Here is a 24138-nt window from a genome sequence, read left to right as displayed (position 1 = left end):
TAACTGCACTCTCACAACACGCCTGCAGCAACAGTTAGGACTCCTCCCTCCCTTTTAAAAGCGTTTTCGCTTCTGAGGACATTGTGGTTGTAAAGCCACAAGTTAGTAGTCTGGCCCCGGTGTGATCAACCAGTTTCTGCGGGAATGTGACGGCGGAACCGGTTCGCAGCGGCGCGAGTCCCCCCCCCCCCCCCCCCCCCGCATAATAGCGTCGCGCTTACAATTTTAAAGACTTTTTTTTACGAGCTTAGGGCATGTCTAGCCTGTGTAATAATCCGGAGCTTGGGTGAATCACTTTTGAAAAGTTTTTAGCTTACCCGGACACCGAGCTCTCTCCTTCCTCGCTGATGATTCTGACATGCTTGCGTTTAAGACGCTGCATCATCACCGTAGTATCACCATGCCATGCTAAGTCTGACCTACAAACGTTGCATGTCTTCGCCTGATTTAACTGAAAATGCTCCCAAACTTTAGAAGTTTTTACTTTTTGGGGGTCTCGCTGCTTCTGCCATGTTCCTCTTACAAACACCTGCTGGCTCTCCACCGGTCTGCGCGCAACGGCGGGCGGGAGGGGAGGGGGCTTTTGGAAGAGTTGCGCAACACAACGAATCAATGACGCAATTCGTTGCCAACGCTTTTAGTAATCGATTTTCATCGAATTTATCGATTCGTTGTTGCAGCCCTATATGTATGTATAAGTGTATATATATATATGTTGGCGGAGTCCAACCCTCATCGGGAACAGGTCCAACTGCCCTCACGAGGGACGAGCAAAATATCAAACACGCCAGAAGTCCGTGCGAGCTCACGATTACTGATCAGTAGCTGGTCACGTGGTGTTAATCGCCTCTCGTAACCCCCCTGTATACTACACGACGCTCAGCGCAAAACTCGCCCCGAACTTGTGGATTCTCGCACAAGTGGAAAATCGGCTCAAAAAAAGTCAAAAAGTCGCACAGTGTACGCTCGGCTTTAGACATCTCATGGGGCTTAAGGGAGATGTACAGTTGGATGTCATCTGCATAAAGATAGTAGGAGATTCCTTTGAAGGAGCTCAGGATGTGCTGAAGAGGAAGCAGATAGAGGATGAAGAGCAGAGGCCCCAGCACAGAACCTTGTGGGATTCCATAAGTAAGGGAGGTGGTGGAGGACCTAAACTTGGAGACGGCCACAGAAAAGGAGCGGTCAGAAAGATAAGAGGAGAACCACTCCAGAGCAGATCCTGACTAGGTGACAGGAGGACATGCGCTGAAGTAGGGGTGGGACTATAGGCTAGACTGTCCAAATTCACAGCTGTTAACATCCGGTTCAACCGGTCACGGGAGAACGCGTTCTCCTCATCGACATAAATATATGGACAATGGGTTTCCATAGCCTCCAATAACAAGTTTTTCTGCTAAAATGGGAGGTGGCCACCACCGCCATTTTGACCGTCACAGGTTCCGTCAAGCCCAGATAATTCCATAAAAGGGAAGAGAGGAGGAGCTGAGGGTGGGGCTGTAAGGCTGGGATCAACTGACGACACCCGGCCGAACTAGCTACAAGCTAACCTGAAGCTAACCCAAAGCTAATGTGGAGGTGGGAGCTAAGCTAACGGAGGTAGCAACCTAGCTACAACCGGAGTTAACTGTGCACAACACCAGAGCTTCTGAGTCAGAGATATGCCGAGCTGACCGCTGGGTAAAACCGGGTGGAACACAGAGGTCTCAGAGTCTCGGAGACCTCCACAAGCCGGCAGCCGCACAGCAGACAAGCGCCGTTGCGATCTGAGATGCGCAGAGCTGCCGCAGAGGAGAACCGGGTGGAAAGGTTTCCATCCCAGAGCTCCACAAGCCGTCAGCCCGCGCAGCACACAGAAGCTGCGATCAGACAGAGATGCGCCGAGCTGCAGGGAGAAGTGGCGTATTTTGGCGGTTCTGGCTTGCCATAAGAACCAGCCGTCAGCCCGTGCAGCTAACAGAAGCCGCGATCAGACAGATGCGCCGAGCTGCTGGGAGAACCAGCCGTCAGCCCGCGCAGCTAACAGAAGCCGCAATCAGACAGATGCGCTGAGCTGCTGGGAGAACCAGCCGTCAGCCCGTGCGCAGCAAATAGAAGCCGCGATCAGACAGAGATGGACCGGGCTGTGGGGAGGGGATAAGGGTGGAAAACATCGGTCTCCCGAGAGCTCCACAAGCCAATAGTCTGAACCCAGCTCCACCAACATGTTATATTTCAACCCATTTTCTAAAGTGCAGCATTATGTTAAATGCACTGGGGTTTACCCTATTACATTTAAATTTCATGGTTAAACAGTACATGTTAAAATCTAAGCTCAGCTCGGCAGTGACCTAAAATACATAAATGTAATTTTACTTACCAAAAAAAATGAAGTGGAGACTCCTTGGACGCTCTATTAGTGCAATTAATGCCACATAAAGTCATTTTGTCCAACAATTGCACAAAACATATCCAAACAAGAATACACACACAGAGAGACTCAAAATCCCGGAGCAGTTTCCAAGCCAGGCCGAGGATCTACTGAGGCCTTTCCACGGAGCTAGCTTTGTGGTCAAGTGGGTCGGATGCTCATTAATTATACAGAATTTTAGGCTTTTAATACACTTAAACAGAAGAATGAGAAAAAAAATTCACCCCCCTCAGAGTTGTCATGAGTGTAAACTAGATTATTTAAACCAAAAACATGTTTTGGTACCAGGCTGTAAACATGTTTATTTCTGCTGTGAAATTGATATTTTTAACATGGGAGTCGATGAGGATTTGCTTGTTTCTGACACCAGCCCCCAGCGGATGAGGGTGGAACTGCAATTTATTTCACTTCCGGGTTTGACTCAATGTCAGAGCTGCATTGTGGGGGCCTGGTTCTCCTGAGACCAATGAGGATGGGTCCTCATCAGCATACAACCCCTGAATTTGGACATTGCCACCATCACCAAGACACTCTCCTTGATGTAAAAATTAAAAGAAAAAGCCTCCCTGTGGGTGGGACATGGGCCAAAACGGGCATGGCCATGAATGCAGACTCAGTGTGACATAGATATGTGAGGATTTTCTAATCCTAGCATTTCACTGTCTATTTTCTCGTCGTCTTCCTCCGCTTGTCCGGGTCCGGGTCGTTGGGGTAGCATCCCAACTAGGGAGCTCCAGACCGTCCTCTCCCCAGCCACCTCCACCAGTTCCTCCGGCAGGACCCCAAGGCGTTCCCGGACCAGATTGGAGATGTAACCTCTCCAACGTGTCCTGGATGGACCCGGGGGCCTCCTGCCGGCAGGACATGCCCGAAATACCTCCCAGGGAGGCGTCCAGGAGGCATTCTGACCAGATGCCCAAACCACCTCAACTGACTCCGTTCGATCCGGAGGAGCAGCGGTTCTACTCCGAGTCCCTCCCGAATGTCCAAGCTCCTCACCCTATCTCTAAGGCTGAGCCTGGCTACCCTACGGAGGAAACTTATTTCGGCTGCTTGTATTCGCGATCTCGTTTTTTCGGTCATTACCCAAAGCTCATCACCATAGGTGAGGATTGGGACGTAGATCGACCGGTAAATCGAGAGCCTGGCTTTCTGGCTCAGCTCCCTCTTCACCACGACAGATCAGCTCAGCGTCCGTATCACTGCAGATGCCGAACCAATCCACCTGTTGATCTCCCGATCCCTCCTACCCTCACTCGTGAACAAGACCCCGAGATACTTACACTCCTCCACTTGAGGGAGGACCTCTCTCCCGACCCGGAGTTGGCAAGCCACCCTTTTCCGGTCGAGAACCATGGTCTCATTCCATCTTTTAGTTCTTTTTAAAACATAGAAAGGTTTTATTTACCTGCAACATTTTGTTTGCGGCTGCAAACTTCGTCAGGCTGACCATGGTCTCAGATTTGGAGGTGCTGATCCTCATCCCAGCCGCTTCACACTCGGCCGCGAACGTACCCAGCAAGAGCTGACGGTCAGAGCTGGATGAAGCTTGGAGGACCACATAATCCGCAAAAAGCAGACATGAGATTCTCCTGCCACCAAACTCGACACACTCCACACCACGGCTGCGCCTACAAATTCTGTCCATAAAGGTTATGAACAGAACCAGTGACAAAGAGCAGCCCTGGCGGAGTCCAACCCTCATCGGGAACAGGTCCGACTTACTACTGGCTATGCGGACTAAACTCACGCTCCTCTGGTAAAGGGACTGAATGGCCCTCAACAAAAGGCGACCCACCCCATACTCCTGGAACATCCCCCACAGGGTGCCCCTGGGGACACGGTCATAAGCATTCTCCAAATCCACAAAACACATGTGGATTGGCTGGGCAAACTCCCATGCCCCCTCCATCACCCTTGCAATGGTATGGAGCTGGTCCACAGTTCCAAGGCCAGGACGAAAACCACATTGCTCCTCCTCAATCTGAGATTCAACTATCGATTGGACCCTCCTCTCCAGTACCTTGGAGTAGACCTTTCCAGGGAGGCTGAGGAGTGTGATCCCCCTATAGTTGGAACACACCCTCCGGTCACCCTTCTTAAAGATGGGGACCACCACCCAGGTCTGCCACTCCACAGGAACTTGCCCCCGATGACCATGCAATGTTGCAGAGACGTGTCAACCACGACAGCCCTACCACATCCACAGCCTTGAGATACCCAGGACGAATCTCATCCACCCCCGGGGGCTCCACCGCTGTGCAGTTGTTTGACTACTTCAGCAACTTCTGCCCCAGAGATTGGACAGTCCATCCCCAGGTCTCCCGGCTCTGGCTCCTCCTCGGAATGTGCATAACACCACTCGAGTTCAGATCAGGCGGGCCGTTCCCCCCAATCACACCCCTCCAGGTCATGCTGTCATTGCCCACGTGAGCATTGAAGTCCCCCAGCAGGACAATGGAGTCCCCTGATGGAGCACTATCTAGCACTCATCCCAGGGACTCCAAAAAGGGTGGGTAATCTGAACTGATATTTGGCCTATAAGCGCAAACAACAGTCAGGACTCGTTCCCCGAACCGAAGGCGGAGGGAAGCTACCCTCTCGTCCCCCGGGGTAAACCCCAACACACAGGCAGAGAGTCTTGGGGCTAACAAAAAGCCAACCCCAGCCCTCCGCCTCTCACCCGGAGCAACTCCAGCAAAGGAGAGCGTCCAACCCCTCTCAAGGACTTGGGTTCCAGAGCCAATGCCATGTGTCGAGGTGAGTCAGACTATATCTAGCCGGTACCGCTCAACCTCTGCCACAAGCTCCTGCTCCTTACCCGCCAGCGAGGTGACGTTCCATGTCCCAATAACCAGTTTCCTTGTCCGGGGATCGGACCGCCAAGGCTCCCGCCTTGGTCTGCCACCCGATGCACACTGAACTGGACCCTTCATGTTCCTCCTGTGGGTGGTGGGTCCACAGTTGGATTAGCCCATGTATCCGGTTCGGGCTGGGCCTGGCCGGGCCCCATGGGCGAAAGCCCGGCCACCAGGTACTCGCTCACGGGCCCCAACCCCAGGCCTGGCTCCAGGGTGGGACCCCGGTAACCCACCGGGCCGGGTACTCCGACTCTTTGTTTTTATGTCCATGAAAGATTTTCTGAACTGTTCTTTGTCTCACCCTTCACCTAAGACCCACTTGTCATGGGAGACCCTACCAGGGGCACAAAGTGCCTCAGACAACATAGCTCCTAGGATCAATAGGGCACTCAAACTCCTCCACCACGATAAGGTGACGGTTCAAGGAGGTGTCTATTTTCTATCAGAAGCTAACACAGGAGATAGGTGTAGGAGACCATTTTCATGTTCAGCGTGCATGAAAAACTCAGAGTGACTGATTATAATCACAAATTACAATAAAAACATTGTTTTTCAGTCAACCACACCTTTATTCTATAACAATAATTAAGTTTGCTTAGAGCAGAAAGAAGAAATATATGAAGACTGAAGATGGCAGCAGAAATACAGAGCAACTGAAATCAGTTGTGACTGTCAGAGCTTTTATTTGTTAATAGGTTTGGTCCTTTTGGGGGGTCTTGTGTTTTATTTACATTGAACTGATTCTTAAAGTCTTTAATCCATATATAATGCTACAATTTAACTAATATTCAGTTTTGAACAAATCAAAGAGGTGTAACTGGTAGGCCAAGCCAACTGTGTGTGGGGCTTGTTTTTATATTATCACTGTTTTAGTTATGATCAAAAAATAACTACATTTTTTTAACAAAGATTTTCCAAAACCAAAATTGCTTTCACTGGTTACTTCAATCCACTTACACCCCAAAACAAGTTTCTATTGAATCCTCCAACAATAGAAAAACAAGAAAATCATGAGACATTAATGTGTTTATATGTAAACTACTCACTAATCAAGCCAGCTACATTTCCCTACAGTTCCAACCTGTTCCCAGGTAAAAAAGAATCCATATCTTGATAGAGTTTCATGGGATAGTTCAGGTCTTTTAAATTAGATTTGGGTGTAGTTTTGAGATTGGAATTGCTTTAAGCCACCACGCAACTGCTTGATCAGAACTAATGTTTATTTTTACAAAATGAAGCCATTCCAAGAGCTTTCTACAACAGGTAAGATGTTGACTGTTCATATTTTCACAGAAACTCATTTCAAAAGATCCGAGCTGCAATTTAAAAGTCATTTAAACTGTTTAACGAGCTGCATTTTAATATTTTATTTCAGTGTTTAACATTTTTTGAGATTCATGAAAAGATCTTAATAAAATGATCACTGACCTGCACTTGTACAGCGTTTTTTCAGAGTCAGAGGACTCCAAAGTGCTGTACTACAGTGAACCATTCATCCATTCACACTCTGGTGATGATGAGCTACATGGCAGACACAGCTGCCCAGGGGCGCACTGACAGAGGCAAGGCTGCCAAGCACAAGTGCCACCGGTCCCCAAGACCACAACCAGCAGGCAAGGTGGGTTAAGTGTCTTGCCCAAGGACACAAAAGCAGAATTCTCTTTCAGGATCCAGGATCGATCCTACAACCCTCCAAATACTGGACAACCTGCTCCACCTCCTGAGCTACTGCTGCTCTTATCTATAGGCCACCTATGAATTTGGTGTGAACAAAAGTTTCTGTGCATAAAACTACTTGTTGGAAAGGGTGGTAAGCCCACCTCCCCGTAAAACTGAAGTGGAAATCTAAATCCTAACAATGTGACAAGCTGTCATGTTGAGTTTCCTGCAGGACAGGACCTTCCACAGCACAGTGGGTGTCCAGTGGTCTGAACCAGTATTTGCTGGGGTGGTCTTTCCTTGGAAAACCTTTCTTTTTTCTCTGTTTTAGCTGTAACCTCTGCTCTGCTTCGCCTGCTGTGGCCTGGAGGAAAACTGTCAGACTCTGGAGTTTAGCTCTGCTTCACAGACCAATGAGCTCCGGAGATGGGCGGGCTCCCAGGCGTGTAAAGGGCAGAAAACAACAATACACAAGAGCTCAGCAACAACTCACGAACCCGCTGTTTATATAGTCCACAGCTGAACCACCGAGTACAGGTCCAGTTTTAGCCTGAAACCACTCCACCAAACCAGCAGCCTCCTCTCTCAAGACACATCATCTCTGAGGCACAAACTGTTTCACCTGAGGAAGACCACTTGCAAGATAAAAATCATCTCCGTCTGATCTAATGGACCATAAAGGCAGTAAAACCAATTCAGAGCAAACGAATTATTTGCCTTATAGCATGTTTATTACTCTATTTCCAAAAGCGCAAGAAGAGAGAAAGCAACAACTTCAGAACATTCTCAAATCAAAGCACCAGCACGCGTTTTCAGCACAGAGTAACTAATAGGTCATTTAAATGTTTCCACTCAAAGCTAGTTTACTTGGAAAACATGGAGGAATACATTAAAATCCATGCCTTTACCCAGATTATATGTGTAATATTGACGGAAATGAGTCAAACTAACCCAACGTGTCAAAATCACTTTTAGTTCAAACTTTACTGTTTTAACTGCTAAATGTGAGGAGCAAGCGTTAGTTTTGGTCACGATAATAAAGAAGAAAATATTAATTTTACATAAATAAACATTTTAAGGCTCGTAAATGTCCTTACCTTGATGTTCTGGTATGCTTCGACGGTTCGGATAGCAGTGTCAGTCAGTTTAACGTGATAAAGCGTCTGGTTCGGGGTGTTTTTGTTAATTTTGCCACAGGAGAGCCCATACCGACGCTCCTGTCTCAGCGCTGCCATTTCTACAACTGAAGCCCATTGGCGACATTCCGCCCGAGACGTCACGGAGGAGGCGACGTGAGGGGCGGGGCTTATGCGCACACGCAGGGACGCACGAACCACAAGTGCGCTCACACATAAATAAGAAGTAAATCCAAAGAGGGTAAAAAAAAATACTTTGCTTTCGTTTTTCTGGTGACTTTCAGGCTGTATGTGCTCTTTGATGTGTTTTGGTCAAAAAACCCAACTCCAGCTGGATTTAGGCAACTAAATCTTGTGTTCTCTCGTGACACCACACACACACACACACATACACACACACACACGCGCGCGCGCGAGCGCGCGCACGCTGCATAAAGTAAAAGGTCGACTTGAGTTTTCATTTTTCCTTTTTTTAGTTAAGTGTTTTCTACAAACTAATTGTAAAACCACATATTTGTAATATCTGGAACTTAACCAAATGTTTTGGTCAACAATTAATTTGCATATTATTCACCTGATCATTATTTTGGAAACAAAGTATCAAAGAAAATTTGTGAATTTCACAGCAGAGCTGAAAGTCTGTTTTACTTCCAAATTAGACCAAAAGGAAGCACATAAGCTGATTTTTTCTCCAACAAACACAATTCTTAAAAATCCATCCATAAAAGGTTGACAATGATTTTGTAAAAAAGAAAAAAAAAGCTAAACATATATTATTGTATCCATTTCCTATTACTCCATTTCACAATGACTGATTTATGATAAAGTGAGTAATTTGGATTCAAATTTAGCCAAAACTCAGTATGCTTTCAAATCTAATTATTTATTAAAATTGCGCATTTTAAAACAGAGATAAATTAAAATTTTGATTAAACTCAAACAAATGAAATGACTAAATTTATGTCAGAGAAATTAAAGTTGCACAACACTGTTAAGTGTGCTTAAGATTAGGACAAAGGGCTAGGGAGGGTGTCTGCTTAGTAATGCATTAATGCAGTTAATAGAATAGAACAGAATAGACTTTATTCATCCCACAGTGGGAAAGTCCACTTGTTAAGGCAGCACATACATTTGGAGAAATAGGAAAATAATAATGCAGGTAAATACCCAAGGAATGTAGTGAGGTAGTTGGGGGTCCATTCAGCAATCAATAAATGAATAAAACAGAGTAAAAATAGAGAACCAACATTTCAGGAAGAAACTGTATAAAGATGCAGATGTAGAAATGTGTATCCGGGTATTGCACAGGTGCTTCACACATATTGAATGTAGCTCTGATGTTAGCATGTGACAGGATCGTGACAGTAGCAGTTAAGGTGGAGTTATACACTCCCACTGCGGTGGGAATGAATGACCTATGATAGCATTTGGTTTTGCATATTGGATGTGTTAGTCTGCCGCTAAAGGAGCTGTCCATGGTCTCCACAGTACACAGTGGGCAGGAGTGTTTTTCCAAGATGGAGTTCAGCTTCACCAGTATCTTTCTGTCACACATGTCCTCCACAGAATCCAGTGGGCAGCCCAGAACCGAGCTAGCTTTGCTAACAAGCTCAATCTGTCTCTTCCTGTCTCGATCAGAGCTGCTTGCACCCCAACAGACCACAGCAGAGTGAATAACACAGTCAAAAACTGAGTTATAAAACTATTTTAGCAGATGGGAATTAACTCCGAAGGACCTCAGCCCCTTCAGGGGGGTGGAGTTGACTTTGGCCCTTTTTACAGGGCATCAGTATTGTGGGGCCAGTTCAGTTTACCCAGGTACGGTATCCACCACCTCAATATCTTCACCCTGGATGTTTACCGGTGAGTGAGGAAGAGTGTTTCTCTGGAAGTCAATCACCATTTCCTTTGTTTTACTGGTGTTTAAGGGAAGGTGGTTATGTTCACCCCCACACAAAGTCAATGATAACTGACCTTAGCCACACACTCAACACAATGGCCGAGTCATCAGAGAACTTCAGGAGGTGACGGCTGCTGGTGTTGTAGGTGAAGTCAAAGGAGTAAAAGGTGAATAGAAAGGGTGAGAGCACCGTACCCTGTGGAGCTCCGGTACTACACACAACCACCTCAGATGTACAGTTCTGCTGTCTCAGGTACTGTGGCCTGTTGGTGAGGTAGTTGGGGGTCCATGCAGTTAGATAATACTTTATTTATTGATTTAATAATGCTTAATAACACACTAAATAATGTTAATAATCCTTATTGTAAAATGTTACCCATTTTTGTTACTTGAGAACAAGTATAAATAAAGGGGTAAAAAACATACTTGAGTAAAAGTGGAAGTAAGTATCCAAGACATTTTTGACTTTAGTAAAAGTACGTTAAAAGTATGCATTTTCAAATTTAAAAGTAAAAAAATTCAACTAGGATTTAAATAGGTTGTTGTGTGTTTAGAAGTGTGCTACTACTATTACCACAAACACGACTATAGTTTGGGGAAGACAATGTAATGTGCTGCCGGGGCCATCAAACTGAGGATAGAGTAGTCAGACAAAACACAAAGTACTTTTACTTTAGAAACGTTTTAGAAAATGTAATGGAGTAGAAAGTGCAGATAACTGCTTTAAAATGTAGTGGAGTAAAATCAAAAGTAGGCTTAGATAAGTATAGTAACATACTTGGTTACATTCTAGTGACACAGTTTGGTGGCAAATAAAATGTACATAAATTTAAGGTTTGAAGACCTAAATTGAGGTCATGCAGAACTTGTTGTTAGAACTCAGTCTTGTTTTATAATCATAAAATCATGCATAAAGCAGAATCATCACATGCACGGACTCCTGTCTTAGATCAGTTTTTGTTTAGATGAAAATACCATCACAGGTTTTCTTGGAAAATAAACAACCCCTTTTTTCCCCACTCATATTTTGTGATCTCAGCTGTTGGATTGGAGTTACCCAAAAGTGAACACGTCAGATTCAAAATATTTTATTTCTTAAAAATACTGTTTTTATGTGTCATCCTACTGAAAAAATGGCTAATAGGAGCTTTAGTGCTTAAAAACATTTATTTACTTATTAAATATGTAGATAAAGATGATAATTGAACAGGATACCGGTGATTTTTCTTCTCCGTCCTGCTGGCTATTGTAGCTTAATGGCTTATGGTGTCACTCAAATTAAAACAAGTTAAAGCTTCAATTTTCCATGTTCTTAGCAGCAGATATCACAATATTGCCCTCATGAAAACAGCATTCTGCAGCAGGACAGTGAGGTCATTAAGAAGCTTACAGACGTTCTGTCAGATTAGTTTTTTTCCCCTTCTAATCCTGCAGATTACCACTGCACAAGCCTGCTGGCTGCGAGGGCTTCGTTGCGCAGGTTCTTCACATTGATCTTTTTTTTCTGTTGCTGCTGCATCACAGAACGAAGTTGACTCAGATGGATGTAGTCTGTTAGGGGAAGGGGGTCAAAGTGCAACAGAAGCTGCAGGCAGGGCAAATCTTCGGAAATATCTGATGAACCAAAACATTTCGGATGCAGTCCGAGTTAGATTTACTTGACCACAACGTGGATTGTTGGAAATGCTGCGACACAGACATTTTTTCATTCAAATAAAATATAGTTGCCTCGGAGAAGGACTTATCTGCATCCCAGTGGATCGCTGGCTGAGCAACTACGGATTATCTCTTTTTGGTGCTAATGCAGATGGTGTCCATCACTCTTTGTGAAGAAATGGAGACGTATTGTGAAGAGAAGAAGGACCCAGCAGAAGACATTACCAAGCCTGAGGTAAGAGAAACCGTTTCTGAACATGCTGGCAGCGATTCTCTGACTGAGCGGCCGTGTGGGCCTGTGGAGGAAGGTGAGAAACCCTGTGGGAAAGAGCAGGCTGAAACTGGAGGCTGCGCTGAGAGAAGTAGGACCACTGAGGTAAAAAGCTCAACTCATTCCAAGGAGGAGAGGAAAGAGACAGAATGCAAGGAACGCAGAAAGCTGAGGAAAACAAACAGCTGGAAGATGGTTCGATTTCAAGACCCCTCAACAGAGGATGATGTGTTGGAGTGGGACAGCTCGGCCGAGATTCTCTTCCCAGAATATGCTGTAGAGGAGTGGACGTATACTCCCTTTGAGGAGCTGTTCACAGCTGAGAACTGGGAGAACATCACAGGTGAGAAAACATCCAAAGGCAGAACGCATCCTGTTGAGAATTTAGATTTTAGAAGGCATCCTCTGAGAATATAAAAAATTTCCCCTTTCTTTCTTTTTTTTTGTTGAAATAATAATAAAAATGTATAAATCTCATAGACTAAAATAAAAAAATCCCTCTGAAGAGCCTCTGGGACAAACAAATCCACAGCTAGCATAATCCCACTTTTTACTGTGTGTCCGTTTCCACGCTCCTGACACAGAGGACCGGCTTTTGAGGAAGAAAGTGCTGCAAAATGGGGATTCACAAGTCCTTCATCCCGTTTGGGGTCAGGAGGTCACTGTGAAGATGCAGGGTGTTCTTGAGGACCGAACCGTAGTGGAGAAGGACTGCAAGCTTGTGTTTGTGATTGGAGAGGGGGATGTGATTCAGGTAAGCCTAATGGCAGGATCTTCACCTGTGTGTGTGGGTGTGTGTGTGTATGTGTGTGTGTGTGTGTGTGTGTGTGTGTGTGTGTGTGTGTGTGTGTGGGTGTGTGTGTGCGTGCGTGCGTGTGTGTGTGTTTCAAACAAACAGAAATAGGTCACTGAGTCCATTCTAGTGGATTCATAAGCATGAATGTGTTGAAAGCTAGCAGCAGCACGCTCATAGAGTGAACATACAATCATTACTAATGAAAGGTATTGCTGATGAAAGGAGAAAAAGACAGGGCAAAGTTAATCCTGAGGTAATTAAACAGCATTACTTGACAATAATGTGATGTAGAAATAAAGGTTGTGTCATGGTTGGAGGTAAAGAGCAGACATGTATGGCAAGTCTACAGCAGAATATGAAACAGAAACCCTGGGGACTGGTAATACAGGGACATAGACTGTTGACTGAGAACAGGTGAGAAGGTGGCACAGCAGTGTCAGGGAGGGGAACTAACGATCAGAGGACATAAAATATTAAATAAGCTAAGCAATCTAAACAGGGACAAATCTCTGTCAAAGTAAATGATGCTGATAAATAAACTGAAAACACAAAGAAATAAGAAAAATTACATTCAAGTGTCCCAGGAATTGTGTTTCTTGCCACCTGTAGGCTTTAGAGGAGTGTGTCATGTCCATGAAGAAGGGCGAGATCGCATTACTGCTGGCAGATTCCCAGTACGGCTACGGACTTCTAGGAAGGTAAGGAGTTTCTGGTCATTTTTTGATTTTGTAACATATATTTATGCAAATCTACATACAGTCACACAAAATCAGGACTTTGGCAGTTATCTTTTCTTCAGCACCAGACAGCTTCTGAATATCATCTGTTAGCCCTTTTGAACCTGTTGCTGTGGGGGCAGCTTGAGTATCCAGAGGGGGTTAATGGACCATAAACAGGAGCAGATGGCTTCCTCCTGAGACCGTTCAGATGCAGCCTATCCGTGGCGTGTTTGTAGCCTCCTAACCTATGGGAGAGTGCTGCTCGTGTTACAACCAATGGCTCGGGTTTATAACCTTTGCACCATTTAAGAGCCAGAATAAACACAGAGGAGATTGGTGCGCCAATGCTGAAAAGCTCTTGTTTACAAATTGAGTTGTTTACACTTGTTATTCAGTGAGGATACACTGCAGAAATGTATAGAATTGAATGCATGCAACACAAATGTTATTATTTTATATGATTTATTAAATTCGTTTGGGTTGATTTGTGATTATGGAAATTAAAACCTTTCCCTCCAATGCACTTTTCATCAAAAGTAAAATTATGGATTTGTCGACTCTGCCATTCAAGTTTAATAAACTTAATTGGTTTAAAACACTCTGACTGCCATGCTGGTGAACAGCAGGTCCTCTACATTTCAGCTGAAACAAAACATGTCAGCAAACCCTAAAATGACAAGCTTGTCCCATTTCTAAAGAAGCTGCATGAACATCTGCAACTATAGCTGTATGTGTCACATCCTGTTTGGTAGCAGAGACTTAAGTCGTGATTGACATTATTCAGATGTTCTGAACATTTTGTAGTGAGAACATGTTTTCGTCCTGCTTTTGCCTGTTCTAAATGCTACTCAGCTGGTCCCGCTTTTATTTCTGAGCTCTGTGTGAGAGGTGATGATGAGGAGCGTTGGGTTGTTATTTAGATTCTCTCCTTGTGTTTGTGTGTGGAGAAGGAGGCTGGTTAATGATTGCTTTGATGCTACTGATTAGGCTTGTGTGCCATGGAGTCAAACTTATTTGAACTGCAAGGTAGACAATCAGAGCTTCATGTAAGCTCTGCAAGCAGGATGTTGTTTGTTGCACTGAAACCGATTTGCTCTGGTTGTTCAAGCGACTGGAGAAAAGTACGGTTTCCCAGAGCTGTATTAAGCCTTCCACTTGATGGAATATTTTTTTTCCTTTTGTATGATGATTGGGAAATTGGCTGTTTATCTAAAAATTGATCATTCACTGCAATGTTGCTGGATGTTGCCGTTCATGACCAAAAATTGTCCATTATTCAAGGCCTTGCAATCATTGAAGGAATGCATATCTTAACTGCCTTGTGGTGCAAGATTTTGCTCACTCGCTTACCACTCAAAGCATGTGTTGCAATAGATTCTCAACTGCCATTGCATAAAACATTTAGTTCAATATTTGTAAAATCTACTGAGCTTTAGCCATTTTTGTGTTTTGTTGCATCTCAAAGTGGCTCAGCTGCAGAAGTGCATCAAACTTTCTGGTAGTTTCATTAAAATCAATCCTGTAGTTCCTGGGGCATTCTGCTAAGTCAAACAAACACTTGAACACATCATCACACTCTTTTCCTTCTTTTCTGCTGGAGGGCAATGAAAATGCTATCAGATGCTTAAAGAGCAAGTCACCCCCAAATCAACTTTTTTTTGCTGATAAACTATATAAACGAGTGTCTAATTGTTCTTCAGACACGTGTTGTCAATAATTTGGTACTTCAGTGCATCTAAGTTAAAATTTAAATATTCTGCCTAAAACTGTCAGTGTTGCGCCGTCAACAGGTAAAAACTCTGCACTGTATTTGAATTAAAATCTGCCACCGCTATTGGCTAAGAGGTATGCTATGATGCTAACTGGTACATTATGATGTCACAATGCCGTTGTGAGCCTGTGTGTGTATTTGTTAGCGGCTCTGCCCTCTCGGTCTGCCAGGCAACAGCATTTGTTGCATTTTTCAAACATGAAGTGGGAGTGAAGTAAGTTTCTTGTAGGGGGTGACTTGCTCTTTAAATACATTTGATCACGTGAGCTGCAAACAAGGCAAACAACTAGCTGCAACAGATGTCGTGGTGGAGCTCAGATTAAGCTCAACATGTCTGTGGTGTAAAATGACAGTGAGACAAGGAGGGAAAATCTCATTAACCCCTCTCTGTTCTCAAGCAGACGCACTGATTGTCAACCCCCTGCTGCCGAGAGCACTTCAGAGTGGATAAAGCTGGTCAGACAGCGTGATTGAACATGGTGGCACTGTGGAGTGGTCTGGAGTTCTGAGTGTGGCTTGTACGCTGGCCGCTCTGTCTGATACGATCAGAACCATGGCTCCATGGAAAAAGGTGGAAACAAGGGTAAAGAACTGCCTGGAGAGGTTGTGTTGTCTGCTACAGATAAGCTGCTTTGGGATGAACTGAACAGGTGGAGTTTATAACCTTCAGAGTTCACATTTAAGGTAAAAAAGGGAACAGGTTAGACGTATACAGGCACACATCCTTTTAGTCAGCTGGTGTTTATCGAAGAAGGAACGAAGCTAATGTTTGTTGATGTCTAGACAAGCACAATGTTCTCACTTGTGGTACATTCAGGAACCAGACAGCTCCTTCAACCTTGGACATCTCCAAAGTCGATAACAAGAAACATCTCCGGCAGCGGCTTTATTTTATTTTTTATTTGCTTTGTCTATAATTTAGTGTTTTTTAAAAAGCACAGATTTCCTCTATTTTTAAATATATCAAATTGTTTCCTTTTTGCATAGAAATGACCATTTTACATTTACACAAAATAGCTGTTTTTTTAAAAATGCAATCAAACCCATTTTGTCTGATTCATACATAGAAACACACCCAAAAATGACTTCCCCAACTTCATTGAAATCCATTCACGCTTCTCTTTTCATAAATATCTAACAGCCCTCTAACTTCTCTTTTGGATTATCGCATGGGATGACGTCTGTTTTTGTTTTTGTTTTTATTTTTCCACCAGCGCTGATGTTTGTCTCCAGCATGTTTTACTGAGTGAGAGTTTATAACATAAAACTGAAAGTCTGGTCTGTCTGAATTCCTGTTTTTTGGATAATCCGAAACTTTTTGAACACAAATACCTGAAAAAAAACTTAAGCTGTGTTTCCACTGACAGAACTTTAGGGTAAATTCTGAGACGGGGAAAAACAATGGCCCGGTCCTCTCAGCTGTTGTGTCCCCACATAAATTCAGCCCTTTCAGGACTTTGCACAGACGTCAGCTTATCGCGACTGCTTCGGCAGTGAGTGATGTCACTGATCAGCTTCAAAGAGCATCCGCAGTAACATTAATATCATTCAAAGATTTATTCTGTCGAAGTGCATACTTTAATCCATTCGGGGGTTGAGAGCAGCGGCATAATGTAAAATGCGATGTTCAATGACTGTAAGAAGCTTCGTTTTTTATGGAGGTCTATGAAACAACAGAGCCCAGTGAATTATGTTGTTGTGGGGGAAATTCTGCTGTATTTTTCGGTGTTGGGACTTTAGTAACTGTCATGATGATGGGTGGAAGTTTCCTGACCCACATGAAAAAATCACTCATGGAAACACAGGTAAGAAAGTACAAAAATGTTTATTGTAAAAGAAATTAAAGGGAAACTAAGGGCGCTGTTCCAAACGAGACAGGATGTAACTCTGGGTGGTGCTGGGCTGAGAACGGGCTGAAGGCGGAGGCAAGTCTGGTCTGTGCAGAGAGGGGTCAGGCGGAGACGAGCTGTTCATGGTTGAGGTTGATCCAGGGCAGGTGGACGGTGGAGGGCGGGCAGCGAGGGGAGGTGAGCAATGTTAAGGCAAACACACTTCAGGCAGGCAGGAACTGAGACGAGGATCCAGGGCAGATACCAACGTGAGAGTATCAACCGGTGCTGAAGTGTGGCAACACCGCTCCTTAAATCCCCTGGCCATGCTGATGGGAAATCAGCCGCAGCTGTGACTCTCCGACACGCCCACCTGCAAAAAACTTAGAGGAGCAAAACAAGATGAGAAGGCAGCAGAACCATGACAGTAACAGTGATTTTAAAGAAGCGATCTGTGCTTACTTTCTTTTGCTTCCATTCTGCTTCACAAGCAACTCTTCTAATAACTGGACAAACATGCTGATGTAATTTCCTGCTTTTACAACCAATAGTGAGCCTAAGTCGTGCCAATCAACTTCTGGACCACGGTCCCCGGAAGAACGAAAAAAAATGAATGCAAGTCAGTGGGGCTAAAAACGCTATTTTCTAATTCTGCTTGTTGTCTGCCATGGATTTCACATATGATGTCCGTGAATTTTAAAGAAGCATTTTGATTCCAACTATTTTTGAGAGGGGAATGTTATTCTAGGTTTTGTGTGAAAATAAGTCCAGGACTACAAACGTGCATCAGGAAAGTGACGTCATCGAACCAGACACGGAGAAAACAGAGGGAAAATAGCTGTAAGTTTTGCGAACTTCAAATTTTTCCTTCAGGAGGAGAAAAACACCATAAATCTGGCCATGTGGTAAGTAGCAGCTACGCTAGAGGTGAGGAGATTCTGTGGTGATGTCACATATGCATCGTGCTGATGTCTAGTTTGTAGTCATGTTAGTTACGAACTTTTACAAAATGATAAATCTGAAAGTACGTGACTGGCGTGGTCGAAACACCCATCATTAGTTTTCATTTAAATTGCAGTACAACATATGTACGATCCAGGACGTGAGGCAAAGCGGATTAGAAAATAGCTCTTTTAGCCTCATTGACTTGCATTCATGTTTTAGTTCTTCCGGGGACCCATGAGCCGACCGGAAAGGGAGGAAACTTACCCCAAAATTCCACTATCTCCGCTCCGGCACGAACTCCGCAGCAAAAACGGTCCCGTTGTAGTCAATCAGAGCTGTTCCACTACTGCGGCCGTGCGGCGCAGTGCGCCGCCCGCCGTTCCGCTATCCGGCGAAAATTGGATCGATTCTATTTTTGCCGGACGCCGGAGCACCTCCGCAGTCAATGGACAGAAATCACAGCTGCCCAACAGGAAAGGGAGCAAGCACAGCTTCTGTTATTTCACAATAAATCGATAAACAAAAAGCGTTTTTTGTTTCATATGCACAGGTTTAACAACTTTTAACAAGTATCAATGGCGGTTGAACTTTAAATGCACAAAAATAAGCCATAAATACAGTTTCTACTATCAAAGTACTCACCCTTTGTTGATCCAAACACTGCTGATCTCTCAACACAAATGATGGGCAGATTAAACAGTTCATTTCTATGCTTCTCCCACACAACGGGTGTTTGGATCTAACTTCCGCGTTTATTGCTCGGACTGTATCGCAAGATCTCGAAAATCCCGCGCATGCCTGTTTGCGCACCTCAGGTCTCCGCACCGGAGCGGAGCCGTTGTAGAGCGGGTATAGTATAATTTGAGTTCGGAAGCGAGCGGCAGCGGAAAGCGGGGGCGGAGTGGAGATAGTGGAATTTTGGGGTTAGGCTCCCTATCAGCGTAAAGTTAAAAATCCACTCAGCTACTCCACCAAGCCATTCTGAGTCCCTACCTTTACTCAGGTACACCAAAGGTTTCAGAAAATGGCTGTTCTGGCGGCCCTGTCAAGTGGCGTGCATGATGAAAGTTCCTGTACATTTACCCTGAAGTTCTTGTAGTGGAAGCACACCTTTAGTTAGAGCTGTATTCCCACATGGAAGGTGAGCTCACCTTCACAGCCAAGGGGCTCAGTCCAACTCTCTTTTTGTGTCACCATCAGCAAAACAAATGAAGTAATATCTGATACTTGGGCCAAACAGCATCACTGGACTTTTTGTCCAAGTCTCAACACTGTATCCAAAATGTATTTGAGCAGATGTTTTGGTGGAGACCCTTCTCTTTATTTTCCTCAGGAGGGAAACCAGAGCTGAATCTTTAAGCAGTCTCTAGAACCTCAGATGACATCTTATTGTATTTCTCAGGGAGACCATCTTTTATTACGTTTTTCCGTCAGCCACTTCTCTTCATATTGTCTTGATCTTTAAGCTCCCCTCACAGAACAGGACTCTAATCCTGATGGTTTTGTATCCAAGCATCTGCACCACTGGTTGGTCCCTTTAGGGATAGGATGCTGAGCTGAAGCTTCTTTGGAACTCATTCTTAATAAAGGTTACAGGATCGCACCACCTGAGACCAAGACATTAACGAGACCAGAGAGTACCAGGACCAAGTCCATAAATAGCAAAGGAAAATTATAACAAAACCAAAAATAGAAGTTTTTTTTTAATATTTAATTTCGCTTTTAAATATTGTGATGAAAAAAACATTCTCTGCTCTGTTTTCAAATCTGCACACTGAATGAAACTTGTGTTTCACTTCTTGAAAAAGCTCATGTTATCAAACTGATTTGACCTGGCAAGTAACAACAAATCTTTCATTTCAGAGATAAAGAATGTAAAAAGCAGCTGGGGGGGGGGGGGGGGGGGGGGCATTGTTACACTTCCACTGATTTTAAGCTGTCATCACCCATTTTTGAGAAGGTCTTTTTTCACTTTTATCAGTAAGGCCTAATATGGCCTCAACCTCTCACTACAACACTGCATTCAAACAATCATCCAAACAAAAATGAGGACTTATCAGCTCAGGAATGTACACCATAAAAAATGAGTAGTATTTAGTATTTTCCCTTCAGACTTCTCCGGGTTAGATTCTGAAGCAGGATGAGGACTTACTGAACAAAAAAAAACTGTTATGAAACTGGAAACCACTGGAGACTTACTGTCAGGTTCTAAAGAAAGAAAAACAAACAAGTCCTTCTGCAGCAGCAGGGTAGAGAGGGATCTCCCTCCAACCCGAGGGAGGTGGACTTGATGCCTGAGAGAGTCTCGATCAAAACATCAAAACATTCTTACAGGTCTGGCCTCACAGCAGCAGGGTGGAGTAAGCTGAGTAAAGCTTTACTTTATGGGAAAATTCTGTATTGTTGGTTTGGTTCTTAGTCATCCAGGTCCAGATGTCTGACTAGAGACTCAGGATTTACCTTCATAAACAAGTTTGTTGCGTTTAATAGAAGTTAGACTGGTTAACATTAGGAGTCAACCCATTTCAAGTAGGTCAATTAACCTAAATAAAAAATAAAAATATAACTTATTTTTATGGACATTGAGCTAAATAGCAGTGTCCCATCAACAGAAAGCCATCCACAACAGATACTCCTAAACTGGCTAAAGAAGCTGGTATTAAATTGTGAATTCTTTAACCAAAATATCTCACGAACCACTGGAGGAATTGAATGAGCCCTCATTAAGTCTCCACATGACGTGGATCTAAAATGAAGTTGTTTTTTTTTAAGTCAATCCAGTTCAAGTTCACATTAAAATACACAGACATGTCTATAAAACTGCAAGTTTTGAGCAAAAATCTGCGTTTAAAATCAACTATTACAGTTGACATCATCTGCCTGTTTGCAAGAGATCTCATAAAAGAGTGGACTGCACTCAGAAAATAATCATTGGGTTTACATACACAACTAAATACCTTTAGGTACCAACCTTAATCAGGACGGCTGTTACAGCTAATCAGTACCGGAAATGGAAAACGGATTAACGTTGATGACAAGCTAAAATGTAGTAGAAGACATTCTGAACTCATGTCCCAACTAACAGGTGACACTGAACATTATTTTCAACTTGAAACAGCTAAAGGTCCATTGTTTTGAAACAAAATAAATAAATGTTAACAATTTAAAGAAACTGTTTTTCATAAGTTGCCACTTTACAATTTCAACAAACGAATAGATAAATCTGTGAAATATGTAAAACATCTTCCACAGAAAGCGCCCCTCTTGTGCTGGGCTGGAGGTGGACCCACATCCAACAAGCAGGGCGGCTGGAACAGATGACAATTTTGAGAGGAGGTAAACATGCAGACCAGCCGGCACACAGCTGAATTACCTATAATCATGTAGTAGAAAACATGAACCAGGTGCAGCTCAGCTCATGGGCGACAAGCTTCCACCGAAAACAGGAGCATGCTGTTAAGCTAATAGCTGATAGACAGAAAAGGATTTCTCTTGAAGATGTGTGTAAAACGTTTCCAGAACCTTGTGAACAATGAGCTTAAAGGCAGAATTTATGGTATTAAAAAATCACAGAGGAAATATTATCATTGGGATAAACTTAAAGGTGTTGAACACTCATTTAATCGATATATTTGCATTGGTCTCCAGTAGGACTGAATGCCTTGTGAGTCGCTCTTGGGGAGCAACAAACACTGGAGCAGCATTTCTATAGGAACTAGAACTAAGCCACATCACAGCTGAGCTTCAGACGGCAGGTTTGGGAATCTTATTTCCTGATATTTGAACATCTCACCCTGGATCGGATAGCAGCAACACAACTCTGCTACTGAATCTATTTGCTTTACATTGTTGATGTTTTAAGAACAAGAATACCTTCATTTTTCCCTCAGTGTGAAAACTGCATCATTGCAACAGCTCAGGTACAGCAGGATCGCAGCACACAAGATATCACGCAAGAGTACAGCAATTGTAAATTAAGATGCTTATTACACATAACGAGAGCAGTAGTAGTATTGCACATATCTTGAAAGATGATGACATTTGTAGTGGGATGTTACAGATGTATGGGTTCCATTAGCAGTGGCTATTATAGAGTCTAACTAGTCTGGCCAGCTAGACTCTGTCTGTTTAATTCTGCTCAGAGACAAGCTGCTCTCCAGAGCAGACAGGGCATCCTGCAGAGGGGGTGGGGGGTGGGGGGGGGGTGACTCATGGTCCAGCATGGATCTGAGGCCTAGTCCACACGTAGCCGGGGTTTTTTTTAAACGAATATCCGCCCCTCCAAAAACTTGCATCCACACACCTCGTTTAAAAAAAAACTGTCCACACGTACCCGGATAAATACGTTGTTAAGGACATGCCAGACCTGTAGGCGGCAGTACTTCCCCCGTTGTTAATCTCGTCCTTCGTCAGTGGTCTTCCGCAAGGAGCAGTAATTCCGCTTGCAAAAACAAACAAGCAAAAAGCGCTTGGACAATTGATAAAGCGAGCGCAGCTCTGAGGGCATCCATGCTGTCGGCTAGTGTAAACACAGGTCGCACACGTGATGTCAGCATTTTTTTGTCGCGGAAAGTGACGTTGCGGACCTTAAAACTCCGGTTCTGTCTGTCCACACGCAGACATCCAAAACGGAGAAAACCCAGATCTTCACTTTGGCCGGAGTTTTTAAAAAGATCCGTTTTCGTGTGAAAAAACTCAGTTTTCGTGTGGATGACAGGCCAAAACGTAGAAAAATATCTACGTTTTGGCAGATCCCCGGCTACGTGTGGACAGGGCCTGAGTTTTGCCAGCATCCTCTTGTCCCCCACCCCTCGTACTGAGTCCAGAGAACAGCCCAGGACAGAGCTGGACTTCTTTATCAACCTGTCCAGCTTCTTTCTCTCCCTCTCTGTGATGCTGCTGTTCCAACAGACCTCACCATACAGGATTGCTGATGCCACCACAGAGTCGTAGATGGTCTTCCGGAGTGTCCCCATCCTCCAAGCCTGGAGGAGTTCCGCTGTGTGGTGGAGTTACTAATGCTAACAGTTAGCTTCTACTAGCCGAGATGTTCTCTGCTGTTCCCAGTGTTTCACCGTCTATTTTCTATCAGACACTAACGCAGAAGATAGTGGTAGGAGACTATCTTCAAGTTCAGGCTGCATGAAAAACTCAGAACGACTGACTATAATCAGAACTAATAATTTAAAAAGTTTTTTTTAGTTCTACACCTATAAAACAAGTCCAGTGAAAAGGAAGGGAATGTGTGGCATTTTACACGAAATAGTCTCAACCTCCACCTTTCACGTAAAAGTGAAAGCTGGTGTGGTGCAAATTGGTGTATGAGATCAGATCTGGGGTTAAAAGGTGAAGGGTTAACTCATGTTTGTGCTGAGATTGTTTTTATTTATTTATTTTTTGTCACTCCACAGAAGTGTTGGGACACGCCTCACCAGACACAGAAGGTGCTGAGCTTCTTGTCACGCTTCTGATTTCAAAATGCCGTTAGATGTTTACACAAGTGAGGTGTTAGTACCAGGCTGATGTAAACCACTGAGCCTGCGTTTCATGTATACTCTTTTTATTTTGGTGACTTCATAATTTTTTTTAGAAAAACTAATAGAAAAAGTCATTTTGTTCCCTGGATTAACGGCATGTTTAGGATATCATGGTGGTGGTGGTGTGTGTGTGGGTGTGTGAGCTCTTCCTATGCTCATACCGCCTTGTGTAACATGACCCAGCCAAGATCTAGCACTTCTGCTTTTCATTACAACAGCCTCTCGCTAGCATGCAGGTAGGATGACTCACCAGCCACGCAGTCGCGCTGGCCTCTGTCAGTTTTATCACTTCTATGCACATGAGCTCCCCTCCCCTTGTTTCCACGTGTGTAAGCATGCTGTCCACTCAGAAAAGACCTATCCTCCGATCACGGTGTGACTCACTCTGCAGAGCCACCTGGGTCAAATGAATAATGTGACCTTTAAGTCTCTTGTCTGTGAAAAAGCACAACGAGAAAGTAAACCCAACACAGCTTCCCTGTTGGGATAGAAATACGCAAGTAAAGAACCTGATAAAAGGTGAAACTGGCAGTATGAATTGTGTTTTGATGTTTAAGAGCAGAATAAAATAAGTTTTAGCAGTACTGTCATGTGACCTGGACAGTTTTTTTTGCAGTGTGTTTCATTTTCCCAGCAGGGCTGACTAGA

General features: G+C 44.0%; 2 protein-coding genes across 3 annotated transcripts in view; one reads left to right on the top strand and one right to left on the bottom strand.

Moving 5' to 3' along the window:
* The window catches only part of LOC107388803 (RNA polymerase II elongation factor ELL), a 29149-nt gene extending 20803 nt beyond the window's left edge, over nucleotides 1-8346 (bottom strand). Inside the window, exon 1 of the mRNA XM_015964512.3 lies at nucleotides 8028-8346. Coding sequence (XP_015819998.1) covers nucleotides 8028-8165 — 138 coding nt within the window. The 5' untranslated portion in view covers nucleotides 8166-8346. The remainder of the gene's footprint in view (nucleotides 1-8027) is intronic.
* Nucleotides 8347-11169: 2823 nt separating this feature from the next.
* fkbp16 (FKBP prolyl isomerase 16) overlaps nucleotides 11170-24138 on the top strand; it is a 41661-nt gene continuing 28692 nt past the window's right edge. The window contains exons 1-4 of one of the 2 annotated variants that reach the window (XM_070550386.1): nucleotides 11170-12236; nucleotides 12478-12647; nucleotides 13299-13387; nucleotides 21206-21289. In XM_070550386.1, the coding sequence (XP_070406487.1) occupies nucleotides 11768-12236; nucleotides 12478-12647; nucleotides 13299-13387; nucleotides 21206-21289 (812 nt within the window). In that variant the 5' untranslated portion in view covers nucleotides 11170-11767. The remainder of the gene's footprint in view (nucleotides 12237-12477; nucleotides 12648-13298; nucleotides 13388-21205; nucleotides 21290-24138) is intronic. The other variant, XM_054733094.2, reaches the window with a different exon arrangement.

This window comes from Nothobranchius furzeri, chromosome 4 (assembly GCF_043380555.1).
Source record: "Nothobranchius furzeri strain GRZ-AD chromosome 4, NfurGRZ-RIMD1, whole genome shotgun sequence".
Lineage (NCBI taxonomy): Eukaryota > Metazoa > Chordata > Actinopteri > Cyprinodontiformes > Nothobranchiidae > Nothobranchius > Nothobranchius furzeri.
Note: the sequence above shows the minus strand (reverse complement) of the source record. Positions and strands in the feature narration are given on the sequence as shown.